Source organism: Amblyomma americanum, chromosome 6 (genome assembly GCF_052857255.1).
Source record: "Amblyomma americanum isolate KBUSLIRL-KWMA chromosome 6, ASM5285725v1, whole genome shotgun sequence".
NCBI classification, from domain to species: domain Eukaryota; kingdom Metazoa; phylum Arthropoda; class Arachnida; order Ixodida; family Ixodidae; genus Amblyomma; species Amblyomma americanum.
Window position 1 is genome coordinate 46796543 of NC_135502.1, and position 25538 is coordinate 46822080.

Consider the following 25538-nt stretch of genomic DNA (forward strand, 5'->3'; position numbering starts at 1 on the left):
AGTCTTCTAGGTAAATTTTAGATAAACAACTCGTAAAGGAGCACTACTAGCCTGGTATATCTCCTCCAGCCGGACAATAAACTACAGACCGTGCCTTCTTATTGATAGGGTACGCGAATCATGGTCTCGCCAGTTCAGGTTAAAACATCGGTTTAATCCAGGCTAACACAGAGCTCTCAAAGGCGCCCCAAAGCCAATGTTGCTAAACAACTGAATACACATTATGGCCCTTCGGCTACCTTGGCGCAATGCTCGTGATAAAGATAGCTTTTTTTGGTCGTAAGACTGCCCTGTAGCGCTGGAATATTTGTGGCTGTTCGAACAACTATGCTTCAATCGCCGCTCAAAATTGCGTGATGATGAAGCTAAAGGGAGAAGCAGCCACTCACGATAGGTGTCTCTCCAGTCTTCTTCTCGACGCCGGCCACCAGCGTACCGTCGAGGCAGGCCTTGGAAACAATCCGCTCCCCCCAGCGGGAATGAGCCAGGGCCGTCTCGGCGGCAGGTAACTACGATGTTTACGGGTCGCGTCGCCGCCGCAGTCACGCACATGTTCACGACACTAAGTGAAGAATCTGCCGGTTATGCGCTGTGGTATTGAGGCTGATAGCATTCGCTAGCACCCGAACCAAGAAAAAAATGCGTGCGATGAAGCACGCTTGCCGGGCAGCCTTGTGCACTAGGTTGGTTGAGCCGTATACGCGGCTGTCAGACTCCTAAAATCTGCACAGAAGCTTGCCGTGTTGATCACAGCGCCGTAGCCCGCAGCCTAGCGAAATGAACAAGCATTTCTTTTTGGCGCACCCTTGCTGCTCTGCGACGCCATACGCCTGCACTTATAGGCGTGAGCTGCCGTTCTCTGTCGAAGCCACGCGTGGCATGAGTCAGCTGTCTGCGCTGTGTCGGTAGAATCTAGGAAAGGAATTTTAGCCAAATGAGCCCCTGTAATGGAATTGAATGGGGCCTCGCGTTTGAAGTGGCCCAAGTGGATCGCTCTGAGGGACCGCTTTCATTGCCCCGCTCCTCTTCTCACTATGAAGATCACCACGTAGTACACCAGCGGTCATAAGTTCTTCGAACGCAATGATGTGTTCTTAATCTAGTGTCGTAGTGCGAAATCTGTTTACTATGGACATATTCACTCCAGGCTTGCAGAGTTATGCAGAAAGACACGATTAAGAAACAAGAAGAAATTTGAAGTTTATTTCTAACGTGACAGAGATATTCCGTAACTAGACAGAGCACACTCGCGGGATGAAAGAATTACGAATTCTGACAGTGTAAGGTCAGTTTCGAGTCCGGAGTTGACTAAATCGGAAACACACACTTCACATGGGACATCGTCACAGCCTCAAGTCCTCACAAGTTATCACAGTTGCTGACACACCGGCAAGGTGGCCGACAGTGATGAAAAGCGTCGAATATTTCTTCCACAACACAGTTTTCTGTACAGTGATTTCGATTTTCTGCAGGTTTTGCTCGAAATCCGAAGCGTCGCTTCAAAGTCCAGAAGTCCGACGAGGATTTTCCTCTAACAGCTGGTGTCACTTGATCGTAAAAAGATATTTTTTTTTTACTCACAGCTGCCTGTTTTAAGAGCAGGTATCCTCGCACATTTTAAACACCTTCCTACTCATCGGTAGTCAGCAGCCATCGATTCTGTGGTTAGTTCCAGCTCTATACCACATTTGTTTTACATTCCAAGCCGCTACGGTGGCTCAGTGGTTATAGCGTTCGGCTGCTGACCCGAAAGACGCGGGTTCGATCCCGGCCGCGGTGGTCGCATTTCGATGGACGCGAAATTTTAGAGAAGCTTGTAATGTGCGATGTCAGGGCACGTTAAAGGGCCGCAGGTGGTCGAAATTTCCGGAGCCCTTCACTACAAACGTCCCGCGTAGCCTGAGCCACTTTGGGACGTTAATTCCCATAAACCTATAAGGCCATCTTTAAATTCCAGAGTGCGCATCACCTATCCGTTATTGCAAGCGTGTCTTAAGCGCGTTCCTCGCCTAGGTGTTAAAATATGAAGTATGTCTGGGTGCACTCAGTGGCGCATAAAAATATCAACACAAAAAAGAATTTCCGAAATCCTTAAACCAGTACTTGTCAAGAATTCTTAAAAGCTATTTGATATTTAGTGGCAAAAGACTACATAATAATCCACGTATTAAATGTTTATGTGTTACAGTGCACTAAGAAAAATACTATATTATTCAAAAGACAGTCGCCAACCGTTAAAGGATGCTTTGCCGTATTTATTTTCCCGGTGCTTTGGGGATAGCTGCCTTGAGCTATTTTAGGCTGTTTTCACTGATTCTGTGATGTAAAGAAGCAAGAATGTAAAGTAAATCTAATGACCTATCATGAATGAGGCTTCAAAAACCCGCAACCTATCCAGATCGTTTAGGCCGGTCCTTCAAATTGCCTGCAATATTTTATGTACATTGAAAACAACTTTTGAGCTTTGAGGTTGCGCATTTATTGATCTTTTAGAGCTGTAGAAGCGGCACACGTTCAGAATAGTGTTTTGCTGTCCGGCATCCTTTAGAACGCGGGAATCATGAAAATTGATTTATTTTTCAATCGTAAACTTTGTTCCTCAGCTCTTGTATTGTTTGGTCGTGTACAAAGTGGACTGAGTCGCTTTTAAGACGCAACACGTGCTTTGAATAAGTTGGAAGGTCGAGTATTTCATGGCACACAAGCAAAAAAGCTCCACGGTTTTCTCCGAAAAGAAATGATGCTGATTTGTGTTTGCTGTCGACGCAGTAGGTGGCTAAGATTGGCAGTGAGCGCAGTTTAAAAAAATGACGGGTTATCTCCGCAAGTAGCACACGAAACCTCTACCTCATGAAGTTGCACTGTTTCCTTCAGAAGACTGAACGGTTTGAAAGCGTGTTGAATTGAGGTTGTTGCCTGTATGATACTTACAACAAAAATGTACATGATGCTGAGTGAACGTTGAATGATAGCAGTTACCTAAAAAGAAACGCCATATCTACAGCACCGTTTTTTCTGGCATATTTTCCTAGGGCCGAGCCAAGAGCATTACATACATTGTCACACTACAGGGGAGCATGTAACAAAGCCCATGAAACCGTCCAATTCGGGCAAAGAAGTACCTCAATAATCGAAATCACCACACCACCTACCAACGCCCTTTGTTACTGGTTCTCACTATCCCAGATAAAGACAAGCTCACAGCTTGGGCTTAATTCACCTCTGCCGCAATTGAGCCCTGCTCTTCGGCATTTTTTCCTAGCCCGTCATTCTACATGCACTGCTGAAAATGCATCATATGAGCACCGCGCTGTGTATGTCGTTTTCTCCCTTGCGTCATTTTTATTACCCTGATACCATCTGCAGCAGGACGGAGGTGCCTAGCCTAGATCTTTAATTAGCATTTATCTTTGCTAGCTGCGGTCTCCTTATTCCAGCAGTTTTGCTTACATTTAATTTTTATCCGACCCCTTGAAACCATTGATTACGTTTCCCTTGGATTAGCGTCTTCTTTCTTTAGCTAACAAAGACAATTATCTCTCCTCGCATTATGTACCCTGTACAAGTCGAGTTCGTTCATTGTAAGGAGCTAAAATATATTTAACTAGAGTTTCTTCGCTACCAGGGTCTCAATTTTTACCCTAAAAGTTTCCTTTTGGTCGTGCCATTTCATTTTCTTGTCTATTGGCTCTCTTCACCGTACTCTTGATCTTGACTTCCTTATTATTAAGGTTCCTCCAGTTAAAATGTTATTGCGTCACAGGACTATAACTAAAATTTTTATTCTGAATGCCGCAAGCACAGGATACCCATTCAGCAGTGACTCCAAAAGCCGAGTTCCTACACGTGACCATATTTTTGTAGGGCGCCACGGGCCAGCCATAGGCCAAACTTGTCCCCACACTACCTATGGGACGAAGATGGCAGCCTTCTTTGGATGCTTTCCGGGCTTTTCTACTTGTCTTGATGTGGATGTTTGCCTATTTTCGAGAAGTATCACAAATATCGCGAAGTGAGTAAGCGCAAAAGGTATCATATGCAGGCAAAATGGGGTGAGTCGGCGTAGATAGCAGCCCAATAAAATCCGCTAGACAAACCTTTGTGACGAGACACACAAAAATGACACATTCTGAGGTCACTTGGGCTCATGAGGATAAGCACGTCTGAAAGGTCCTGGGACCAGACTCGTTAGTCGGGGCCAGCTCATGGTTTACAGAATAAGCAGGTGTAAATCTAACACCTACTTCCCGCTACTGGCACATCTAACCACCAATGCTTCATCATCGCTGAAACAGTGAGGCGGATGTCGCAAAGACACGTATTCCTTCCTCGGACTTCACCTTTTATGTGCTCCTTAAAAATAACGTATGCCACGGAACGCGAATATTCCCATAGCCCTTACTCAATTCTTTTCTCGCCATATCGAGTTAAACTCAGGACTCATGAGGAATAATCCCCTAGATAGTACACAGACCACAAACTGCGAATCCTCTTGCTACTTCTGGGCCCACAGTAACGGACGAACCGCTCGATATCAGCAACGCTTTCAATCACACATCCTTGCACATTCTTGAGAGTGAGTGGTTCAGCGTTTTGAACATTTGTCGAGCACACAGAAGCCAAGCGCGACGATAGTTTGTTTTCACGCATTTGTCTTTGGTACAGTTTCCACAGGCACGAGCTTCATACAGCATTTGCTGCTGTCCTGTTGCAATCAAGCGGCGCTGAGGTTGTCCCCTCACACTATGGTCTGGCGGTACTTGAGCGGAGGCGGCACCACCACGCACTCAGACACCTCGTCGGTCAATGCCTCCGTGCACAGCGACGGAGTGACCGCGGCGGGAGGTGCAGCAGCAGTCGCGGCGCTCGACACGACGGCCGTGGTCTGTTCGGCGTGCTTTGCGCGCGCCTGGCTGCCATTCTTGGCCTGGTACTCCTGCACAGGAGGTCGGCCGAGCACCGCTTTCTGCAAAAATAAAAATGAATAGAATGCACAGGGACAAATAATTAAAATATGTGTTGGCAATGTGATAGCATCAGAAGGTTTTGTTTGGATTATGAGGGTTTAACGTCCCAAAGCGACTCAGGCTATGAGGGACGCCGTAGTGTAGAGCTCCGGAAATATCGACCACCTGGGGTTCTTTAACGTGCACTGACATCGCACAGTACACGGGCCTCTAGAATTTCGCCTCCATCGATATTCGACCGCCGCGGCAGGGATCGAACCCGCGTCATTCGGGCCAGCAGCCGATTGCCATAACCACTCAGCCACCGGGGCGGCCACAAGTTGTTCATCAGGTTATGCATGAGAAGGTGTTCGTGCTCTACAGGATATAACGTCACTTTCGGTCTGGTGACGTCCGTTCCCTACCGCCAATGAATGAATGTTATGACCAACGACACTTTTTTTATTCGATGAGACTTCTAATGCCAGCACGTTTAAAAGACCTCCAGCGTGAAAATGTCAAGAAATAAGAATGCGTTAGCGTTAAATGTCCCTTCCTCTCAGTACTCTTGTTTTTCTGCGTGCTGTTCACGAAGGTAAAAAGAAAACAGTCAAAATAATAATAATCATCAATTAGAACTGACATATACTCGTATGTGAATGGCACCGGTACTTCAGCTACCGCAGTGGCTCAGAGGTTATAGTGCTCAGTCGCTGACCCGAAAGACGCGGGTTCTATCCCGGATGCGGCGGTCGCATTTCTATGGAGGCGAAATGCTAAACTCGAGTACGGTGCGATGTCAGCGCACGTTAAAAAAAAACCCTGCGGACGAAGATTCCCGGAGTCGCTTCGGGATGTTAAACACCATGAAACCATGAGATTCCAAGCCGGAGGGGTAAAGTAGGGCATTATTCGTCTGTGCGTGTGTGCGTTTGTGTGCTTGTGTGCGTGTGTATGTGTGCGTGTGTGCGTGTGCGTGTGCGCGTGTGCGTGTGCGCGTGTGTGCGTGTGTGCGTGTGTGCGTGTGTGCGTGTGTGCGTGTGTGCGTGTGTGCGTGTGTGCGTGTGTGCGTGCGCGCGCGCGCGCGCGCGTTTTTTTATATTGTAACAGTACGCTTATTGTAAGGTTTTGCGATCTCACCTCATGCACCTCGTACGCGCGCCTCACAGGGGGCGCGTATTCGTTTAAGTAGAGAGAGAGAGAGAGAAAAAATGAAGGAAACGCACGGAGGTTAACCAGATGTGAGTCTCCCGTTTGCTACCCTACACTGGGGATGGGGGATAGGGGTTAGAAAGATGACAGAGAGGAAAAGGCAAAAAAAAAGGAACGTGCACACATGGAGACACACACACACAAGGCGTTCCAGTTAAAGTCTTTCACACAGGCCGGTAGATTGTAAGAAGCGCAAAAGCGCTTGCACGGCCTTCTTCTGCGACGGTAGGTCCTTTCGATGTTGTAGAATTCTTTTTTTCGGATAGCGGTTGGTCGTCCAGTTGGTCAAGTTCGTGGCTAAGGCATGCCCTCTGTGGACTGTACTGCGGGCAGGAGCACAATATATGGCCAATTGATTCTTCATGACCGCAGTGGTCACAGGTTGGGGTGTCGGTCATCTCTATGCGGAAGGCATAGGCTTTAGTAAAGGCAACACCCAACAAAAGTCGATATAAAAGCGTGGCGTCTCTACGGCAAAGCTGTGATGGCGCTCGAAGACTTAATGTTGGATAAAGTGAGTACAGTCGCGTATTTCTTAAATGTGGCTCATTCCATTGCGACTCGGTGCAGTGCCGAGCAAGTAGGCGGAGCTTCCGTGCCGCGTCAGTTCTAAAAAGAGGAATTGGGACGTGGCGCTCCTCAGTATGGGCGAGCGGGGAGCGCGATCGCCCGTTCATTGCCGATAACCCCGCAGTGACTTGGAAGCCACTGGAACGTTATTTCATGGCCGGCATCACTTATATGGTGTAACGTCTCTGTAATATGGAAGATTAGTTGTTCGTGCGGTCCGCGTCGTGGAGGTGACAGTAGAGACTGCAGTGCCGGCTTCGAATCGCAGAATATTGTCCATTTGTGTGGCGGTTCATCACCAATGTGATGAAGGGCGGTGAAGAGCGCTGCGAGCTCTGCTGCCGTCGATGTTGTCGCGTGGGTCGTCTTAAATTTGATTGTTGTAGCTTTCGCTGCAATGACGATTGCCGCCGCGGAGCTGCTTAGAAGGACAGATCCATCAGTGTAAATATGCGTTGAGTTACGGTAGTTCTCGTACAAATGTAGTAGCGTGAGCTGTCTAAGGGGCTGGTGATGACAGATCAGCTTTTTTCGAGATACCAGGTATTGCGAGGTTTATTTTTGGCTGAGCGAGGCACCATGAAGGGATCGAAGGTCTCGCAGCCGGAGTGAAACAAGCTGGCAATGATTCTTCATATGCAGTTATCGTTTGACTGAAAGATGTGTGTGGCCTGTCCGCTGGTAGAGAGGCTAAATGGTGACGAGGATTCCTGGCTAGATGCCTTATATGGGTCCTGAGTACTTCAATTTCAATGTGGGTCTTGACAAGGTGGTCTCTAGCGATTGCTATCGTAGCCACTGTTGAAGCACTATGAGGCAGGCCAAGACAGATCCGGAGCACTTGACCCTGGAGACTTTGTATTGTGCGTAGATTCGCTTTGCCTGTGTTGTTTATTGCTGGCAAGCTGTATCGCAGAAATCCTAGAAAAAGCACCCTGTACAGTTGTAACATGGCACTAGGCGACATTCCCCAGGTCTTGCCAGCGAAAAACTTGAACAGGTGGCAGATGCCTGTCAATCGTTTTTTCACGTATGATATATGTGGGCTCCATGACAAGTCCCTGTCGATTATGACACCTAGAAACTTGTACGATCGGACCCATCGTATTATTTGCCATTTATCATTACACTGTAGTTTGCCACGGGTTTGCGCGTAAATGGCACTAGTGTGCATTTCTCGGAGGAAATTTCCAGGCCTCGATTACGGAGGTAGATAACAGTTTGTGTGGCGGTTCTCTGATTTCTCGCTCGCAACTGTAGGCCTGTTACTGCAGATGTCCATATGCAGATGTCATCCGCGTACATTGATAGCCTGACTGTGGTTGGCACGTGCTCAAGGAGAGCAATTAGTGTTAGATTAAATAACACGGGGCTAAGTACACCGCCCTGGGGGACGCCGCGGTAGCTATAGTGAAGAGAAGTATGGCCTTCCTCAGTGCTTACAAAGAAGGATCGCATGGATAGATAGCTTCGTATCCATTGAAACATCCGACCACCCACTCCTACCTCTGCGAGAGCAGAGAGGATGGCTTCATGCGTAACGTTGCCATACGCCCCTTTAACGTCGAGGAATAAGGATGCGCAGAGGCGCTTACGGTATTTCTCATATTGAATGTAGGTCACCAGGTCGACGACGTTATCGATCGATGATCGACCGCGTCGGAAGCCCGCCATGGCATCTGGGTAGGTGTTGTGGTACTCCAAGTACCACTCCAGGCGTCCTAGAACCATCCTCTCCATTACTTTGCCCACACAGCTCGCCAAAGCGATCGGGCGATATGATGAGAGTTCCAACGGCGACTTGCCAGGCTTCAGCAATGGAACAAGGCGACTTGTCTTCCAGGTTGTTGGTAGCGTGCCATTTCTCCAAGATTCATTGTACACCTCAAGAAGAACTCCTCTCGCTCGCTCCCCCAGGTGACACAGAGCTCGGTAGGAAATTCCGTCAGGTCCTCGCGCTGATGTGCGGCTACACAAAGCTAATGCTGCCTTAAGTTCGTGGATCGAGAATGGTAGATCCAACCGGAAATCACGTGGTGGCGGGTAGCTGCTCGAAGGCGATGGAATGTTGGTAGCTGTGAGTTGGCCGGATAATCTGGCGCAGAAATCCTCTGCCACGTCAATCTCCGATCTCTTTTGAGAGAGGGCAAGCGCCTTGAATGGGAATCGCTGTACGGGAAGTGTGCGCAGCCCGCGCACCGTGCTCCATAGTTGCGATAAAGGCTTGCGTGGATGTAGCGACTCACAGAAGGCAGCCCAACGTTGCGATTCGAGCTTGTCTAACCGGCGCTGTATCTTCTTTTGCGTGCGCCTGGCGGTTCGTAGATAGTCCATTGTTTGCGTACGTCGGTACCTTCGTTCAGCACGTCGTCGGATTGCTCGTAGTCGTTCTAGTTCCACATCAAAATCATTAAGTTTCGAGGAGCATGTTAGAGTACACATAGTGTCTTGCACCACGCTCTTGATTGCCTCTTCCAAGTCGAAAGATGAATTGGCGTCGCAGTGTGCTTCCATAATAGACTGAAATTTAGGCCAGTCCACTCTTTGGATCGTATCCTGTGTTTTGGAAGCGGTCAATCCTCTGATCCTGATGTACGTGGGGATATGGTCGCTTCCGTGCGTCTCTATGTCCGCAAACCACCCTGCACGTCTGACTAGGCTTCGTGAGACGAAAGCCAAGTCAAGACAGCTGCTGTACGTGGAGCCACGTAAGAACGTAGGACTTCCATCATTCAGCAGTCAAAGTTCATTACTGGAGGCGAAAGATACCAGTGCTCTGCCTCTTGCGTTGATGATCCGACTTCCCCAGAGTGTATGATGGGCGTTGAAATCTCCAATGATGACCCAGGGATTGGAAGTTGAGGAAAGGATGTCTTGTACTGGACGCTCTAAGTCCGGTGCTTGCAACCCTTGAGTAGATCATGGCTCCACAGCCTTGGTCTTTTAGGGAAGAGGTTCGACAAGCAGATATTTTTCAGTGGAATGCCCACGGACTCAAATCGCACCTTTCGGATTTCCGTCGCTTCTTGTACGCCAATATGTTTCCCATTATCGTCATTTGCGAGCCGAACTTATCGAACAAAATCAGGCTTTCTGGATATGAATCATTTATGTTGTCAGCTGTTTATGAAAACAGTAAGGTTTTGGTGTTTATTCGCCGTGACCTCACCTACACTCATCAGCCTGTACCACCTAATGACAGTAATCAATATATATGCCTAAACGTAAGGAAAAAGAATCTGGCCTTTACTTTTGTAGGCGCCTACCTTTCTCCGTAAAGTCGATTTGATTACAAAAGACTTCATTTAAGTAGAACCATCATGTTGCTTATGTCTTTCTTTGACAGTATTTTGTTCTATTTTGCTACACACACGCATGCCTTTTAACCTTCTTCCCAGTTCCAGCTTAAGCCCTTAACGTCGATGGAAATGTTGGCGGCTATCTCGGGAAGGTACTCGTCGTTTCTCTGGACACGTGCTTGCTTTATTCCCATCAACATATTGAAGCTTAGCGCAAATTGGAAATGCAGAGAAGAGTTCGATTAATCAATTTTTTTGAACAGTACAGAAATAATTTTGAATACCCTACATTGTGAAAATATTGACATACAGATGTCGCAACCGCTGTGCACGCACCTTCTATTGAGAGCAACACGGAATTTGCTTTTTTTCTTTCTGCTGGTCGATACAGACGTCGAGGAGCATAAGCTTGTTTTTTTTTTCATATTTTGGTAAACATTTAAGCGTGGATGTTTCTGGTGTTCTTCTCTTTACCATTCATATTCTTTTTCTTCCTCGCAAGCCGAACAGAACCGGCGCTTTTTTTCTTGCTGTTGGTCGTTCATTTTTTTTTCATACTTATTTTTCTTGTGGACGGCAACAGAGTCCTTTTTTCTTTCCCCTTTGAAATGAAAATCCGTCCAAGTTCTGGCCGGTATATTTGTAAACAGCCCCTCGTAAGCTTTCTGCCATCATCAGCAGTTTGCCCCTTCGGCAAGAAGCCGTGTACCGGCTTTCCGAATGCAGCGGGTGTACCCTTTCACTAAATGCCTCCCACGGCCTGAAACGATTCCATTAGTGTTTTCCGTTGGTTTACTTGCTTGGCTAGCACTTTTTGCTACTCTCGAGTTCTAAGCGAATGTTTCTATTTCTTGTTTTTTGTTCTATTGCATGAAAGGAAAGGCAGAGCACCTAGCTTAATATAAGAGCCGAATTCCCACCTTCCTTTTTTATATTTGTTTTCCGTTCCTCGTCCGATCTTAGATTTTATTTTGTTTCAGATCACTTTCGGTGGGCCGATTGTTATGTGCTTATTTCGCATTCATCTTGGTGCGCGTTAGTGAAGAGGATATGCAACTGAGAATTCCCTGTCTATCCTCTCACGAAGCACTGTTTTCACTTTATTCATTTTTATATCCTGTCATTCCTAGCACTTTAAAGAATTGGGGAGAAGGATGCATTATTGATGAAGGATCTCAAGAGAAGGCTCTCCCGTGGCTTTATTTAAGATTTGGATTAACTATTTGCAATACAATATATATTTGGTACGATCACATCATCCACGCCACATCGATGATACACAAGACACCTGTGCCGCAATCAGGCTCTGAAAGTGTGATTAAAGTCAAAACGCCATTTCCGACGGGGAATGCTTTTCGCATAGTGGACAACTGTCATTATTTTTGCTTATGCCCAAGAGAACATGACTTTATTCACAGCATCATAGATGTGAAAAGGTAGATTCTTTTTCTTACCATGTGAGATGAGGTCACCACTTGCGCAAAATTGCATGCTGAATTGTTACGCATATAATGCTTTTAGCCGCCGTGCACGGTACGCGGCAGGTAATCTTGGCACCACAACGGAGGAAAACCGATAGGATAACACGGAGGTAGTGCCTAAACGAGCATTGACGAAACTTTGTTTTCCCCCTGGTGTCTAGGTGCTGCGCTTACGCCAGAGCACCGCATGCGTCAACAAGCGCGTCTTCCTACTCTGCTCGTGGGAAAAACCAGCGCGCGGAGCGAAGAACTGTTCGACTGTCCATTTACAGTGGTCGAGACTGTGAGCGAACCGAGAGCAACACGCAAGTGCGTAATCAGCCCGTCCGCGGGGAACTGGGCTTGACAGCATCCTTCGGCGCGACGCCTACTCTACTCTGAAGAGTGATGGTGTTGCGCTATGCAGCCCGAGCGGCGCTGCGGACGGATGGTTGCGTTTGGACGAGACGAGACCTTGCCTTTCAACGCCTCTCATGCTTGAGAATGTGCCACGACGCTATTTCAAGGCATTTCATGCTTACGTCTACTCTCGATGACGAGAGAGAGCGCAATTTTCTGCACTCTAGAAAGGTAACGCGGCCACGAGAATTAGTTGATCACAAGGTTCGAGAACCGTCCTCACGCAGAGAAAGTCAGCAGCCAACACTGCTGCCTTTATAAGCGCGACGTCCGTTTTTTTTTTTTTAGTTAATGGAAGATGAATTTCAGATTCGTGTTCTGTTGGCGAACTGTTACGCAAACAAAACCATTAATCTATCCGTCTTGCGAGTACAATTGGCGTTCAACAGTGAATACTGCTGGAAATGACTCATGGACTTCTCTGTAGCGCATTCAGTGTCTTGGGGCGATGTAATGAGGTTTTATAGGTGCGGGCCCTCGCGTCATCCACGTGAATCAATGATCGCGTCATCCACGTGAATCAATGATTATGTGGCTCCATATATATTATGTGTCACACATCACAGCAACAAATTTTCCATCATATAGGAAATATGGCACCACTGACAACTTAACGACAGAGAAAAGCAAAGGGAAGAGATCTCAATACCGACGCAGATGAACATGACACCTCGAAAGCGGGGCGCCACTAAAAACATTGGGATACCGTGGCCAAGATGATACGTAGCAATAATTTGGCATAGGATTTGACCGCCCATCTCATTTGGTGCTATGCTTAATTCCCAACGAAGTGAGCTTTGCGCCACACTTAAATGTAGCCTCCAGCGCTTTCAACTGGCAGCACAAGGGCAATCTTTCCATGTTTTTTTGTTTTTTTTTGTGATAAACGTAGTGCGATTGTACCTTAACTTTCCTTATGAGACTGTAAAGGCACACTTAAAAGATAGGACTGAAAGATAAGGTAAAGAGAGCCACGTACTTCGTGTTCAGGCTCCGCCTCCGACCAGCCTTTCCATCGCACGGTTTCCGAAGGTCGATCCTCCTCCTCTTTGAGTCGCTCCTCGCTTCCGCTGACATCTTAAGAGGAGAAAAAAAATGTGAGAGAGAAACAGGAAAGCTGACCCATAGGCTTTAAAGGTTCGAAGGACGAATAGCCACAGTTTGGCGTACCAACCATGTCACACGCAAGAGAGAGATTCTTAGATTAAAATTCAGCTTCGATTATTCATAAATCCAGTAGGTACGCTCATCATGTCAAATGTACAAGCTACAATGGCTTGAACAATGCTTGGACAATGAAATGCAATGCTATTTCTAAACGTAATAATTCATTTAGGAATGCACTTTAAGAAATTAACTGCTAAGACAAAATGCTGCCCGTGAGCAATTTTCATATGCCTGAACCTGGAGGAAGCATCGAACTATTTTTATGGGGATGGACTTGGAAACGACTTTTAACTAAGAATGTTTTGCACATTCCAGCTTTCTACAATTTATTTCCGTCATTTCTAGAGGTTTCTGCATTGGATCAGTCTGGTAGTCGCTCTGAGGAATGGAACGGGTAACTGTATTGAACTTTCATACAGCCACGCTTATTTTCAATACAGAATGACATTTATAATAATAAAAATTCAGATTTCTTGAGTTAGTAAAGCCGTCATTCACGAACCACTGGTGAACGAGAATGAGTGCTATGATTTAATTCCTCAGCAATATTTTTTTACGTACGGTGCAATCACGTCGACTATACTCTCCTCAGCGACTGATGTGGGCCGAGAACATTACACAGCACAATAATTAGGCTTCACTAAATACCGCTTTTTCCGGACTATACTCCGCGGACAAAAACACTGATATTTGGCATGGTGCGGACTGTCTATGAGGGTGGACTATGCATCATTTAACCTTTTAGGAACTTTGCCATATCTTCAGATGGCTAGCACGGCTTTTGAAATAAAAAAAAACTACTCTTTGTCGCTGCAACATATTGCCGTGCTAAACTACATAGCGAAATCCTCTGAGATATGCTGTCAGCTCAGTTATGCAAGCAAATATACTGCTGGAGGTATTTAGAGCTGCTGCTGTTCAGTACTTAGATTTGTGAAAAGATGCGAAAAACATAGATGAATAACGCCGCAGGTGTCGTAGTTCATCTTCAAGAACGGTTGGGATGGCTACGAAAAGGTGAAGAACCTTCTCAGCAGCATTCGATCTCAGTGTACTGGAGCGAGCGCAAGCAGTAAAGTCGAATCCAGCAGGAGAGAAAGAATCTGATGGTCATAAAGAAAGTGCCCGGATGTGGGCTGCATCCCTGCAAAGTCTGATGAAAATTTGGGCTGCTTCTCTGACACGTCAGTGGACAATCTATAAAACATTTTTTCAACCGAATTTCTTCCCTGCGGACCATCCACCGGGTGCAGACACTCTAATCAAAAATATTTTATTTTTAGGCCAAACTTTGCCCCTTTTTACGATATGCCAGGTGCGGAATATAGTCCGCAAAATACGGGAGACATATTTTCTTCAAAATTTGTTTCAATACAGACAGAGAAGTGAATGATCCCGACTGAATATCGCTAACTGTTCTTGCTATAAAGTTTGAAGATGCTCAGCCACAATGGTGCTTTCTCCGCTTGATATGCAATTTGCCTTTTCTTGTTTTTAGGGAAGTAATAAATATGTAGTTTACTCTTCCTTACTTGGGATTGCGAAGCGAGTAGTACGTGATGCTTAAGATACAGTGCAGTTGTTTTCGATAATAAGCATGATATGCAATATGCTGAGCAGTTAGAGTCTTTTGATTGGCTTTGTTATTGCGTGATGCTCATGAGTAAGCGCTCTACAGTATACTTGCACTTCCACACTCTTTCTCTTCTTCTGCAATTCTACTAGGAAGCGCTTATATTTTCTATGTTCTTCAACCTTTTTTGACTCGTCGAAACGTTGAAACGACCATGTGTGTGTGTCTACAGTGAAAAGCTTACCTAGGACGACATCGGGGCACTTTTCTTCACTCTGAGGGCTACGGAGTTTCAGCACGCCATCCGGGTACTGATGCAAGGGTGCGATTTGTCTAAAAGACCGAAGAAAAGACAATAACGCTCAAGAAAAATTCGCAGCAACCTCTGAATATAATAAGGGTTGACAGTGCAATATCATTACACGCTGTCGATGGAAGTAGTTCGATTTATATGCTACTCGTGCGGGATGGTGTTTGCGGACCCCTACACATCAGTCTGCAGAACAACCAGACATATGTCAGTGCCATCTAGCAGGTCTTTGGCGGCTTTCCCGCAGCTGTCGTAAGGCGGCGACACGGGCGTGCAATTGTCACTTCCGCTCTGGTGACGTAACAGGTCTGGTGACGTCACTTCCTTACAGCCAACTGGCGAGTTTTATGACCACACATTTTCCCCAATGAGGCTTCTATTGCATCATCAACACAGTATCAGCAAAGAAGCTCACTTCATCTATAATATTAACTTAAAAATGTGCACTCTAGCACATTAACTTTAAAACTGTATACAGATGCATCATTCTTCGTTGCTTTTTTACGAAATTCTGCTTTCTTAGGCGTTTTTTCAAGCAAACTCATCTCAGCAGCAGAGAAAGAGAAAGAGAGAGAGATACTCACAGTTCGTCATCTCCCTTGATTGTTTCCGCTGCATGAAAAAAAGAAAGAAATAGAAATCAAACGTAACCATGAGATCGACCTTTTTTTGATAGCGTAATTTATTGCCTCGTGGCTTAAGGGGAGTTGGGAAGAAAAGAGAAAGAAAAGAAAATAGTGGGTGGGTGTTAAATGAAGGAGAAAAGGTGGGCCGATCTCATGAAGGCGAGGAGAGAGCGATGATGTGTGCCCCTCCGTCCAAGCATTATATGAGGACGGGTTGTCCGGCTGGAGACCCGCTGCTGTCAGGTGGCGAATTCTGGTTGGCTTTAGCGCCGGGAAAACCAACAAGTGGTGAATTTCAGCCTCAGTATCTTGCGAATGGCAGACAGGACACCCTAGGCGGGGTTAAATGTGGAGAAATTGAGGCCACGTCCAAGTTGCGGCAGGAATAAGGGCAACCCCGACCCGGATCCTCCGGAGCACAACCTCCTCTGCACGGGTAAGACCGCGGGGGAGTGTTATCGCACACGGAGGGACGAGAACACGTCTGCGGCGCCGGAGTGTTCCTTTCTTGTTAAAAGGAGGGTAGCATGATCCATACTGAGGTACTGAGGCATTGACATGGGTACAGTCGCCAAGCGGGTTGCAAAACCTGCAGAGCTTTGTGAATTCAGCAGGCCACGTGGGACCCACTCAATTCTAATGGCCTGAGGGACGCGAGCCGCCAGGCGATGTATAATCTGGCAGATTTCTAGGCTGCGGCTGACGCGTCGGAGTAGACGTGTTGCTTGAAGGGCCTCAGTGCAGATGATAATGTGGGCTGTAGGGAGCAAGGTAACTGCGGCTACGGAGCGAAGCGCGTCTTGTATACCAACTCAGCACAAAAGGAAGAAGGGGGTTCCGCGAATCGAAACCTGGCCGTCTTGTTAAGTGCAGGCTTGCAGGGACAGTAAACTGCAGTCGTTGTTTCACAGCCCTGAATACTGGAATCAACATATATAATAATTGAGCCACGGGGTAGGCGACTATCTTGTTCCGCGATTTACTCGTGAAGCGACGATGCCGCATAAGATGAGGTAGGTCGACGTAGATCGGTAGGCGACATTTTTTTTCTTCGATGTTCCTCTCTGCTTGTCAGGATCGACGCCATTCTTTACCTTTATTACCGTGTTTAGGACATTTAAAAAAGACCATACCACGTATTGCATGCAGCAAGCGGTATTTGTTGCCCTCTTTTGGCGGTTTATGTTCAGCCCTATTATCTTAACTTGGACATTATGATACCAGAGGAATGGTCATGCAGCATTGATTTTGCCTCGTGTAAAAAAAAAGAAATTCATTTAGAGTAGCGGACGCAGCCCAGCCAGCTGGGAGTACGAATTATTGAGCGAGTTGGCTTAGCACGATGGAAGTGAATCAGCGCAACGGCACACGGCCCTGGACAGAGAACAGAGGTAAGCGAAGAAAAGCTTATAACAAAGCGCTAATCTAGTACATGACACTTACTTGGCGATCTACGCTAATACATACACGTACGGCCAGTTGGATAATAGGCGTTTAACTCGTGACGTCATATACTCGCTGACTTTCAGTAAAGCCCGGCATTGCGGGCATTTCGAAATGACAGTCAATTTTCTGATGGCTCATATCGCTTTTCCTTGCTTTTCAAAAGAGACTGAAGGTTGGAATGGACATAGTAATGCTAGCAGAATTTCTAAGATTCTATTTTGATATCTAGCAATCGGACAGTAGACCGCAACGCAACAAGCCATAAGACGTTAGGCTCATTTTTCCTCCTGGAATGCGGAGAGCTGCCCGAAAGAATACGAGCATTTTTTCGTGGTTCATCGGGGAGACAACCGCGTGGACAAAAAAATAAAATAGTAAGTCTGCACCCAAAAATATGCTTTCCGCTAAAATCTCAACTGTACCGAAAATATGAAAGCAGTCAGGCAACATACCATAATGGTATGTGCTTATCGGAACAGTGCACGTATGTAGTAACGACCCCCCCCCCCCCCCCTTGTGCTCAGCAGTACATTAAGGTGCACTTCATAAGTGCCTCAGCTCACTTGAGAAATCTCACCTTCTATAAACATTTAACAAAACTTCTTTAAAATACTCATACATAGAAGTCGAAGCAAAGGAATAGCACTGCCAATACGCAGCCAAAAATCCAATAAAAAGGCGTCAGTCATTGGGAGTGTGTAATATGGGCACGCCCAGATATGTGTTCAACATATTCAAGGAGAATTCTAGTTTGGGCTAGTTGGCTGATGATTCACAAAGAAAATGGCGCGAAATACGGGGTCAGAAGAGAAAAGAGAAGGAGGCCTGTCGTGTTTATTTCTCTTTTGTCCCCGTACTTCGCGCAGTTTTCGTTGTGAATGCGTTAAAAAATAAACAAATGTTCATGTTGCGTAAAAAAAGGTTCAAATACCGTTTTAATCTCCTTTTTATTTAGTCTAGAGGTTTCAGTATTGAACTTATGCACTTGTTCTTCAGACTGGGGCGGAGTTTATACAAGGCTCATGTCGAGTGCGTGTACAGCACCGTGACAAACATTGCTTTCGCGAATTGATCTAACCGGTACCAACGTCAGGAGAGAGCTTCTAAACAGACAGGGATGTCGGGCTCACTACAAGTTGCTTTGAAGGCATATACTTGCTGATGTCAGTGCAGAAAAAGAAAACGTGCAAACATTTCATCTGTAAATTGCAATAAAATGCTCAGCACGTTTTCTTCATCGCTGTTTGCTTATGACGTCATTCGCTGCTATCTCACCAAAAAATTTTGGTATACCGGATGATCCCCACTTCCTATACTAACGAATTATGATTACTTTTACTTAAAGTGTTATCCTGTAGTAAGATTCGCTTCTACGCGTGTCAGTGGGAAGATCGAGTGCACCTGCTAGGCTGAGTATCCACTGTAAATGTAAATAGTCTTCGGCTCTAATAGCATGTCGTGGTCGTGGGTAGGACATCCCTGTGGGAGTTTTTGATACCTTGACAAGATGAGACGATAAGCTCACCGTACCAGTAAGTCCATGTGGGAGTCCATGGCAGACAGCGGGAACGCGCTCCCATATAATAACAAAATGTGGTAGGAGCGCATATAACCGTATGTGGCTTAGGAAATAAATCCGTCATGATAATTTTTTTTTTGTTAAGGTAAAGACGCTTAGCAGGTTACGAGCAGTTGCACATGAGAGTGCGTATTAATATCGCGTTATCTGTGTCCGCGTTCCTGCAGCATTTACAAAGAAAGCAGCGAACTATCTATAGGTATTTCTAGAACGCCTTTTTACGCGGATATTATCTTACTATTTGCTTACTTTTTCGTGCTTTACACTCTTGGTCCATGTCACTTTTTAAAGTGCGAAAATCAATGCACTGTTCAAGGCCTGCCTTTCTGTCTGCCCTAGGAACTGCTATGAACCCATCACATTTCCTGATCATTTTATCTTTAGGGGTATTTGTCGCCGGTTTGATGAAATTGCATTTTACACCACCTCACACGAAACACGCTTCCTGCTAATGAAGAGAAAAAAATGGAAGGAAAAGCACACCAGCTAGTTGTTGCTGTAATTATCATCGCAGAAATGCTCCAGCAGGCCGCGTTTTTGCATGATGTAACACTCGCGCTAGATAGGTAGATGTTTAGGCAGCTATTAAGATGTTTAGATGTTTAGCTATTAAGATGGTAAATGTTTAGGCAGCTATTAACTTACGCCTTGTTGCACGAATTCGCGTGGTAAAAACAATGTATACTTTAGCTACATTCAAGAAAGTTGTGCTTCGCTCTACACAGTACCATACCAGATGTCATACAATGCAGCCCTCAGTACATTACTAAGCATTGGTCATCAATTCAAAACATGAACTATGTGTTTTACTTGACCTTTTTCGAACCAGCGAGCTTTCACAATTATCCTAAAATCGACCGGCACTACTTTGAAACAGTGCAGTAAACCTGAAGGGAAAACAGCAGCCGTCTAAAATATATAGGCAATGAAAGTCAAGAGTTTTTTTGTATTCTTTAGACCATCTCATAGATTTTTCAACCGGTCTAGGCTAATACAGGTGATGTCCCGCGGAAGAAGAAGCAGCTCATTTTCTATGCGATCAATTCGCTTCAAGGACCCTAACGTAAGAGGAAGCAGTGCTGAAAAAAGAACAAAAGCCCACAGAAGAAGAGCTCTGTTTGGGGATTTTAATGAAGGGAGATAACGGTCGAGAGAGCAGTCGGAGGAGTCGCGCGTGTTTCAATTTGTCGAGAGCTGTTCATTTCAAGCCCGGGAGCACTAACGTATGGGGCACCGGAGAAAACACCGGCGGCATTGAGCGGCGGAATTCTGTCTTGAAACAACGTAGCGACATAAAGTTAGCTGCAATTCCTGCAATCTTCACGAAAAATCACGAAACAAAACTTGGCTAAAGTAAATTTGGTTGCCGGAAGCGAGGAGCAATATTTATTTCATTCTTTCTAGTTTTTCGCTTGCGCAGGCGAAGGTAGTTCATTCTGTCAACGAGCTTTCTGCGCGTGCCTTCAAACAGGAAAGCGGCTTCCGCTTGGCAGACGTTGAAACGAACCTCTCAGATAGCGCACGGTAAAAAAAAAATAATAAGAAAACAAGCGCAGCAAGAAACAGTAGTAAATAGGTGAGTTCGCTTAACAAGACCAGCGAAACGCTAAAACTGAATGGCTCGAAGACAGCCGAGGTGTAAAGGATGAAAATCACGAAAAAAGAAGTACAGCGAGAAACAGGGTCACCTGCTCCTACTCCGCTGGGGTGGATGACAGGAAGGAAATAAAATTTTCAAACCTGGCAAGCGGGCAGAATGAAAGAAAAAACTGCGGGCGCTCAATATTATTTCAGTCAGATTTTCTAGTCGAGCTTAGAAGTTTCTGAGTATGATAGCTTTGCAACAGCACTATACGCGCTTGAACAAACCTGCAATGCAACATGTTCTTCTCCCTTTTTTCTCGTCTCAAACAAAAGAGATGAAAAGGAGAAAAAAATTAATGAGAAACGAAAATTCAGTGCCAGAAAACATGGTTCATAGTTTGTGCCACTGACAGAGACTGGAATGTAACAAAAGTGACCTTCATTTTGTTCATTTTTTGGCCTGCAATATTCAACATTAAGAGCGTCACATGTTTTAAACAAATCCAATGAAGAAATAAGCGCGATAGTTCTATTCATTGCTGATCAAAAAGTGACAATGAAGCATGCTCGGCTCTTGCACAGCGAGGATCATGTCCCAGTATCCGGTATGGAACAAAATTATTAGATTCTGTTATTTAAGATTTAACGCGTTTTGTTGAGGAGGGTTTCAGTTAAATGTGTGCCCTTTAGGAGAATAAACCACTAATGAAAACTTTTTGTAAGAGCATTTTAAGTTAATGAGAAAGCAGGCGTAATATTTTCTGCAGTTAACAATGAAAACGCCCTTACCAGTTGCACTACAATACCAATTTTGCTTCAAACGGTATAAAGATAGTAGCACATGCTGCAGGCACAGTCATCAGCATGCAGCGGTGCTCACAGTGGTTTATAAATCTAGCTTTAGCTCTCTTTGTCTGATGCTAAAATATATCAAAATTTCAGGCAACACTTGAGCTTCGCCTTAAGTGTATCACGCGGCAGCGTTAATGGGTTAATGTCCATATATATGAAATTGGTCATCCTCAACTTAACATTCACAGATCCGTGCGAGTCTTCACACCACTCTGGCCCAGTGGTGGAGCGCTTAAGTGATGTGCCACTGCATTGCGATGGTATGTGCTGCACCGGCGGCTCTTGTGCGACCCAGGTTTCTCCTTCCGAGCAATCTCTCGCGACCAATGATAATTTAACTGCCGCCTACCACGGTAGGCAGGTTTTGATGGCGTCACTTAGTGACGTGACCTTCATGTCCCACCTGGGATGCTAATGCGGGAATTTTTCGCTCACAAACGCCGATGATGACACCGGATTTTCTGAACTTTAACGCTGTCGCTTTGGAAATAGCGGCGTATCTAGACACCAACAATATATGTCAACAAGGATTGCAAAGCACAATGCACGGATGGACCACAGATGGCTCAAGCTGCAGTTTTTGAATGTTTCCGCCTGCCCTCGCGCATCTTTATGGCAGGGTCCATCCCGTTACGTATTTCAGCATTGCGAACTGTTTAATTGACCTTCTTAAGCAGCCCTGGTAATCGGCCCTAGTATTAGATATGCATTTGCAAAGCCCGGTCCTACAAAGAACCAGAGTGACACACTCCATTTCCAATATCGAGCACCATTACCTGTGCTGCTTGGGTTACGGCTTTGTCAGCTTTGAATGCGGCCACACAAATCTGCCGTTAGCAATACACTCCGGCGCGTTTATGATCTAGCATTAAAGCACACGCAGCGCAATGAATGGCCTCAGCGGTGATTCCAAAGCTATGAAATTCCACTCTGGAGCCCAAGCTCACGGGAGAATCATAGGCCTCGGCGGTTTAATCTGGTGGTTGGAGTGCACTCTAAACCCTCCCCTACGGCGTCTTTCGGTGCCCACGCGAATCTTCGAGACTTCACATCTCCGACACAAGATATGGACGGCAGTACAATGCTGCCGAGTCATCAGCGTTCCAAAAACAGGCCTCCATACTAATGCCGCCCTCTGTTGTTAGTGGGATGATCTGGTCTCTATGCAATCGCGCTCGGCAGCACTTCCAAAGCCAAAATACCAGCCGCGAATGTGGTGCAAGTAGCGTTGTGGGCGGTGGCCGAAAAGTGTAGAGCTTGAGCTTACAGTTGCTCTTCACCTCTAGCTGGCTTCGGTTCACGTTTAGCTCAGAGCCAATGGAAGCTTTACCCCGAGTATAAACACAATGATGACCAAAATTTTTGCGTCAGTTTCAGAGTTTCTTTACGCCTGACTGTTTCTATCGTTTCGGGGCGATGTTCTCCACAGACTGCCCAGAACATTTATTCCTGTCTTTCAGAAACGTTTCCATTTAAGCTATGTTTCCCCAGAATGCTATTCAGCTTTATTGATAAGATTTTTAAGTTATGTAACTAGATTTCAAGATAAGTAATAGGCCCTCGCTTAATATGCCGGTAATAAAACAAAAACACAGTTTGTGATTCTCTATGTTAGCGTCAGAAACACAGCTTAAGTTTCGTTAGTGTAATGAACACTCATTTATGCATTATGTATATAATAGCGATCCTCATGCTATATTTCGAAGCGTGAGCTTTCAGAATCTAGCATCATCAAATTTCCAGCACTGATGATGGAAGACATGAGGATGCTGGCTACATTAAAACATGTTTGAGCGCACCGGATGGCAGTCGTATTTTGTAACAACGACAAAACTTTTAGGAATCACACTTCCAAAAAAAAACCCGCAGCGAACACCTCATGCTTTGTTCCTTTGCTAAATAATAATTAAGATACTAATCATTTTCTTAACGCGCACGTTCGTAACTAAGGTGGACTAACTAAATTCAGGCATCTGGTCTTTGGAAACAGCGCCGTTTCGCACACCGTCAGTCGTCAGGAGTCAGTGTTTCAAGCTCTTGAGAAGGTGCAAATTTCGAATGACACCTAAAGAGCGCAGTAGCGAGCATGAAATTCCCCCAAAAAATGCGACGCCTTGCTCTGTTTTTTCTGCGTTTATGGCTTTGTACCTGCTTCCGCACTGCTTGATTTTGTCAAAATGACCAAGCTGCTAATATTATAGCCTGTCTTCTTCCGTAATGAGCACTGTGCGCGGAAACAAGAAATTTTGCGTCATGCATGCGACGCCGTTAGAGTGAAACGATTATGAAAGGTCTCAAATTCGTTTGACTTAAAAAGAACACATGAAGCAAGGAAAGGCACATGCTTTGCTCTGACGTGCACCGCTTTCAAAACTGCTTTGGTCCGCTTTTGTTTTAAGATATGCAGTAGCGAAAGACAGAACAAGCCCGGATGTTTCCCCCGGCGTTTATGAGTGCGAAAGCCTCCTTCACTGCTTGAAATTAATGGAAACGCAAAGCAATGGAACCATGGATAGTGATCTGTAAACCGTAGCACTTCCTTCCAAAGCGGGTGCCAATATTCAGTGTTGTCCTTCATACATTATTTAAAATAGAGCCCAGAGAAGAACGGCAGCTATTGACGGCGCAATAAAATATTTTGCAAACACAGTTACCCCCCCCCCCCCCCCCCAGGAACTTTTTGTATAGAACCGGATCAGATTCATTTGCAATCTTTAAATGATGCCTCTATTAAGCACGTGAAGCCTTCAATATATCATCTCTCTGAAAAGTGTAAGAGTAGTTGAGATACTGGCAACTGTTATTTTGCTTTCTCTTCAAAAATGTGAGCTCTCAGACCCATTTTTTTTCTTTCAAAAAGAACTTTGGAGATTTTCTATACAAATTTGTTCTCAACAAATTAAAACGATGCTACCTCTCGAGACGTTTTAAATGGTAGACGGGTTAAATGAATTATTCTCTGCTTTGAAATGGCCAGCCACCAAAGGATGTCAGCCGCTTTACTTCCGGCCAGGCTGACTGCACCGAACCTTTTGTAAGCCCTCCTTTCATTAACCCTCTCATTTTGTATGCAAAATACTCTTGGTCATTACCTTTATTGAGAACACCGCCTGAAAATATTCGTTAGAAACATTTAAAAAATTAGGTCCGCTTCTATGTTTCTTCTGTATAGATCAAACACGGCAACTGCTCCTGCCGGGCGACACTTACTTCCCGCGAGGAAAACTGTCCAAACCTTTCAAGAACTCTCATTTTGTTAACAGCCTCATTTTGTATGTAAAAGTCTATATGCCTTTATTTTTCGTTATAAGCGCCCCACTTTATAATGATCGCTTGGAACAATAAAAAAAATAAGGTTGCATCTATTTTTCTTCTCCACACAGCCGACACGGGAGCTCCTGGTGTCGCGAGTTTTGTTTTGTTTCTTCAAAGTAGTTTTCGTGGATCCTCATCGAGCGGTTAAACTGTACGGGAATGCAATCAGTGTTCCATTATGTGAGTCTAAAAGGTTATATGAAGCGCAGATGGAATTAAATCAGTATATATAATAAAACATTAAAATACAGCAGTTTGCAGCAATGACACATGACCCTCAGTGTTCTGTATTACTTCGCTTATCAATGACGAAAATAAACGGCATAAACAATTGAATTTTTACCATGCTGAAGAAACAAGACGCATCAAAATTTTCGCGCGTACAATTTAGTCTTGTGATTAGCAGTTTGCTGAGGTAATAGGTAACGGCATACATATCTCCCGCAGTAAAAGAATGTGTGACGGGCAGGAAAGTGTATGGTGCTTCACAGCAGACGTAAGCTGTATCCGACTATAGATACAGAGCGTTTTCGCGTTATGATACGTTTCGAAAACACGAACATTCGCGTCACTGTGAACGGTTTAACATTCCGAAGCTGAAGCTGGGCGATGAGAGACGTAGTGGTACTGACGATAAAGCTGATCTTTTTAAATATGTTTGAAGCAGTTGGGATTTCTTAACCTGCACGGGAATTTAGCAGTAAATATGCGTTTTCGTATATCTCCCTCGTTAAAACGTTGCCTCAAAAATCCAGGTTCGCTCTGGCGACATTGAACTGAGAAGAAAAAGTGCTAACCACCGAAATTTCATGACGGGTCTGAAAAGCGTGAGAAAAGCCTGAGATGAAAAGTTGCCGACCGCATCCAGAGAGATCACTTCAAACGCGCTGTAGAAGCAGCCCTTCATATTGATCAAATTACGGTAGTTTTCTTCAGAATCATACAATTTTATCAAAAAATTCGTTAGAAATGTGCGTCCTCGTCACTCCGAGCAGTTTAGATCCTAATAAAATTCCGCATAAACATTCGGTAATTTTCCCATGTACTGTGCTATTATTAATCTGTAAGATTTTTGTTTAAAAAGGAATGAAAGGTATGGAAATTCTGTTTTTTTCAGGTGTACTGTACTACACGTAGGACATGTCCACGTTAGTAGGTACCTAAACTCTCAATAATTAC

General features: G+C 45.2%; 1 protein-coding gene across 1 annotated transcript in view; it reads right to left on the reverse strand.

Annotated features, from left to right (window-relative positions):
- Nucleotides 1-1180: 1180 nt before the first annotated feature.
- The window catches only part of LOC144095239 (cell surface glycoprotein MUC18-like), a 71254-nt gene continuing 46896 nt past the window's right edge, over nucleotides 1181-25538 (reverse strand). The window contains 4 exon segments of the mRNA XM_077629023.1: nucleotides 1181-4966; nucleotides 12887-12984; nucleotides 14892-14980; nucleotides 15542-15569. Of these exon segments, the coding sequence (XP_077485149.1) occupies nucleotides 4739-4966; nucleotides 12887-12984; nucleotides 14892-14980; nucleotides 15542-15569 (443 nt within the window). The 3' untranslated portion in view covers nucleotides 1181-4738.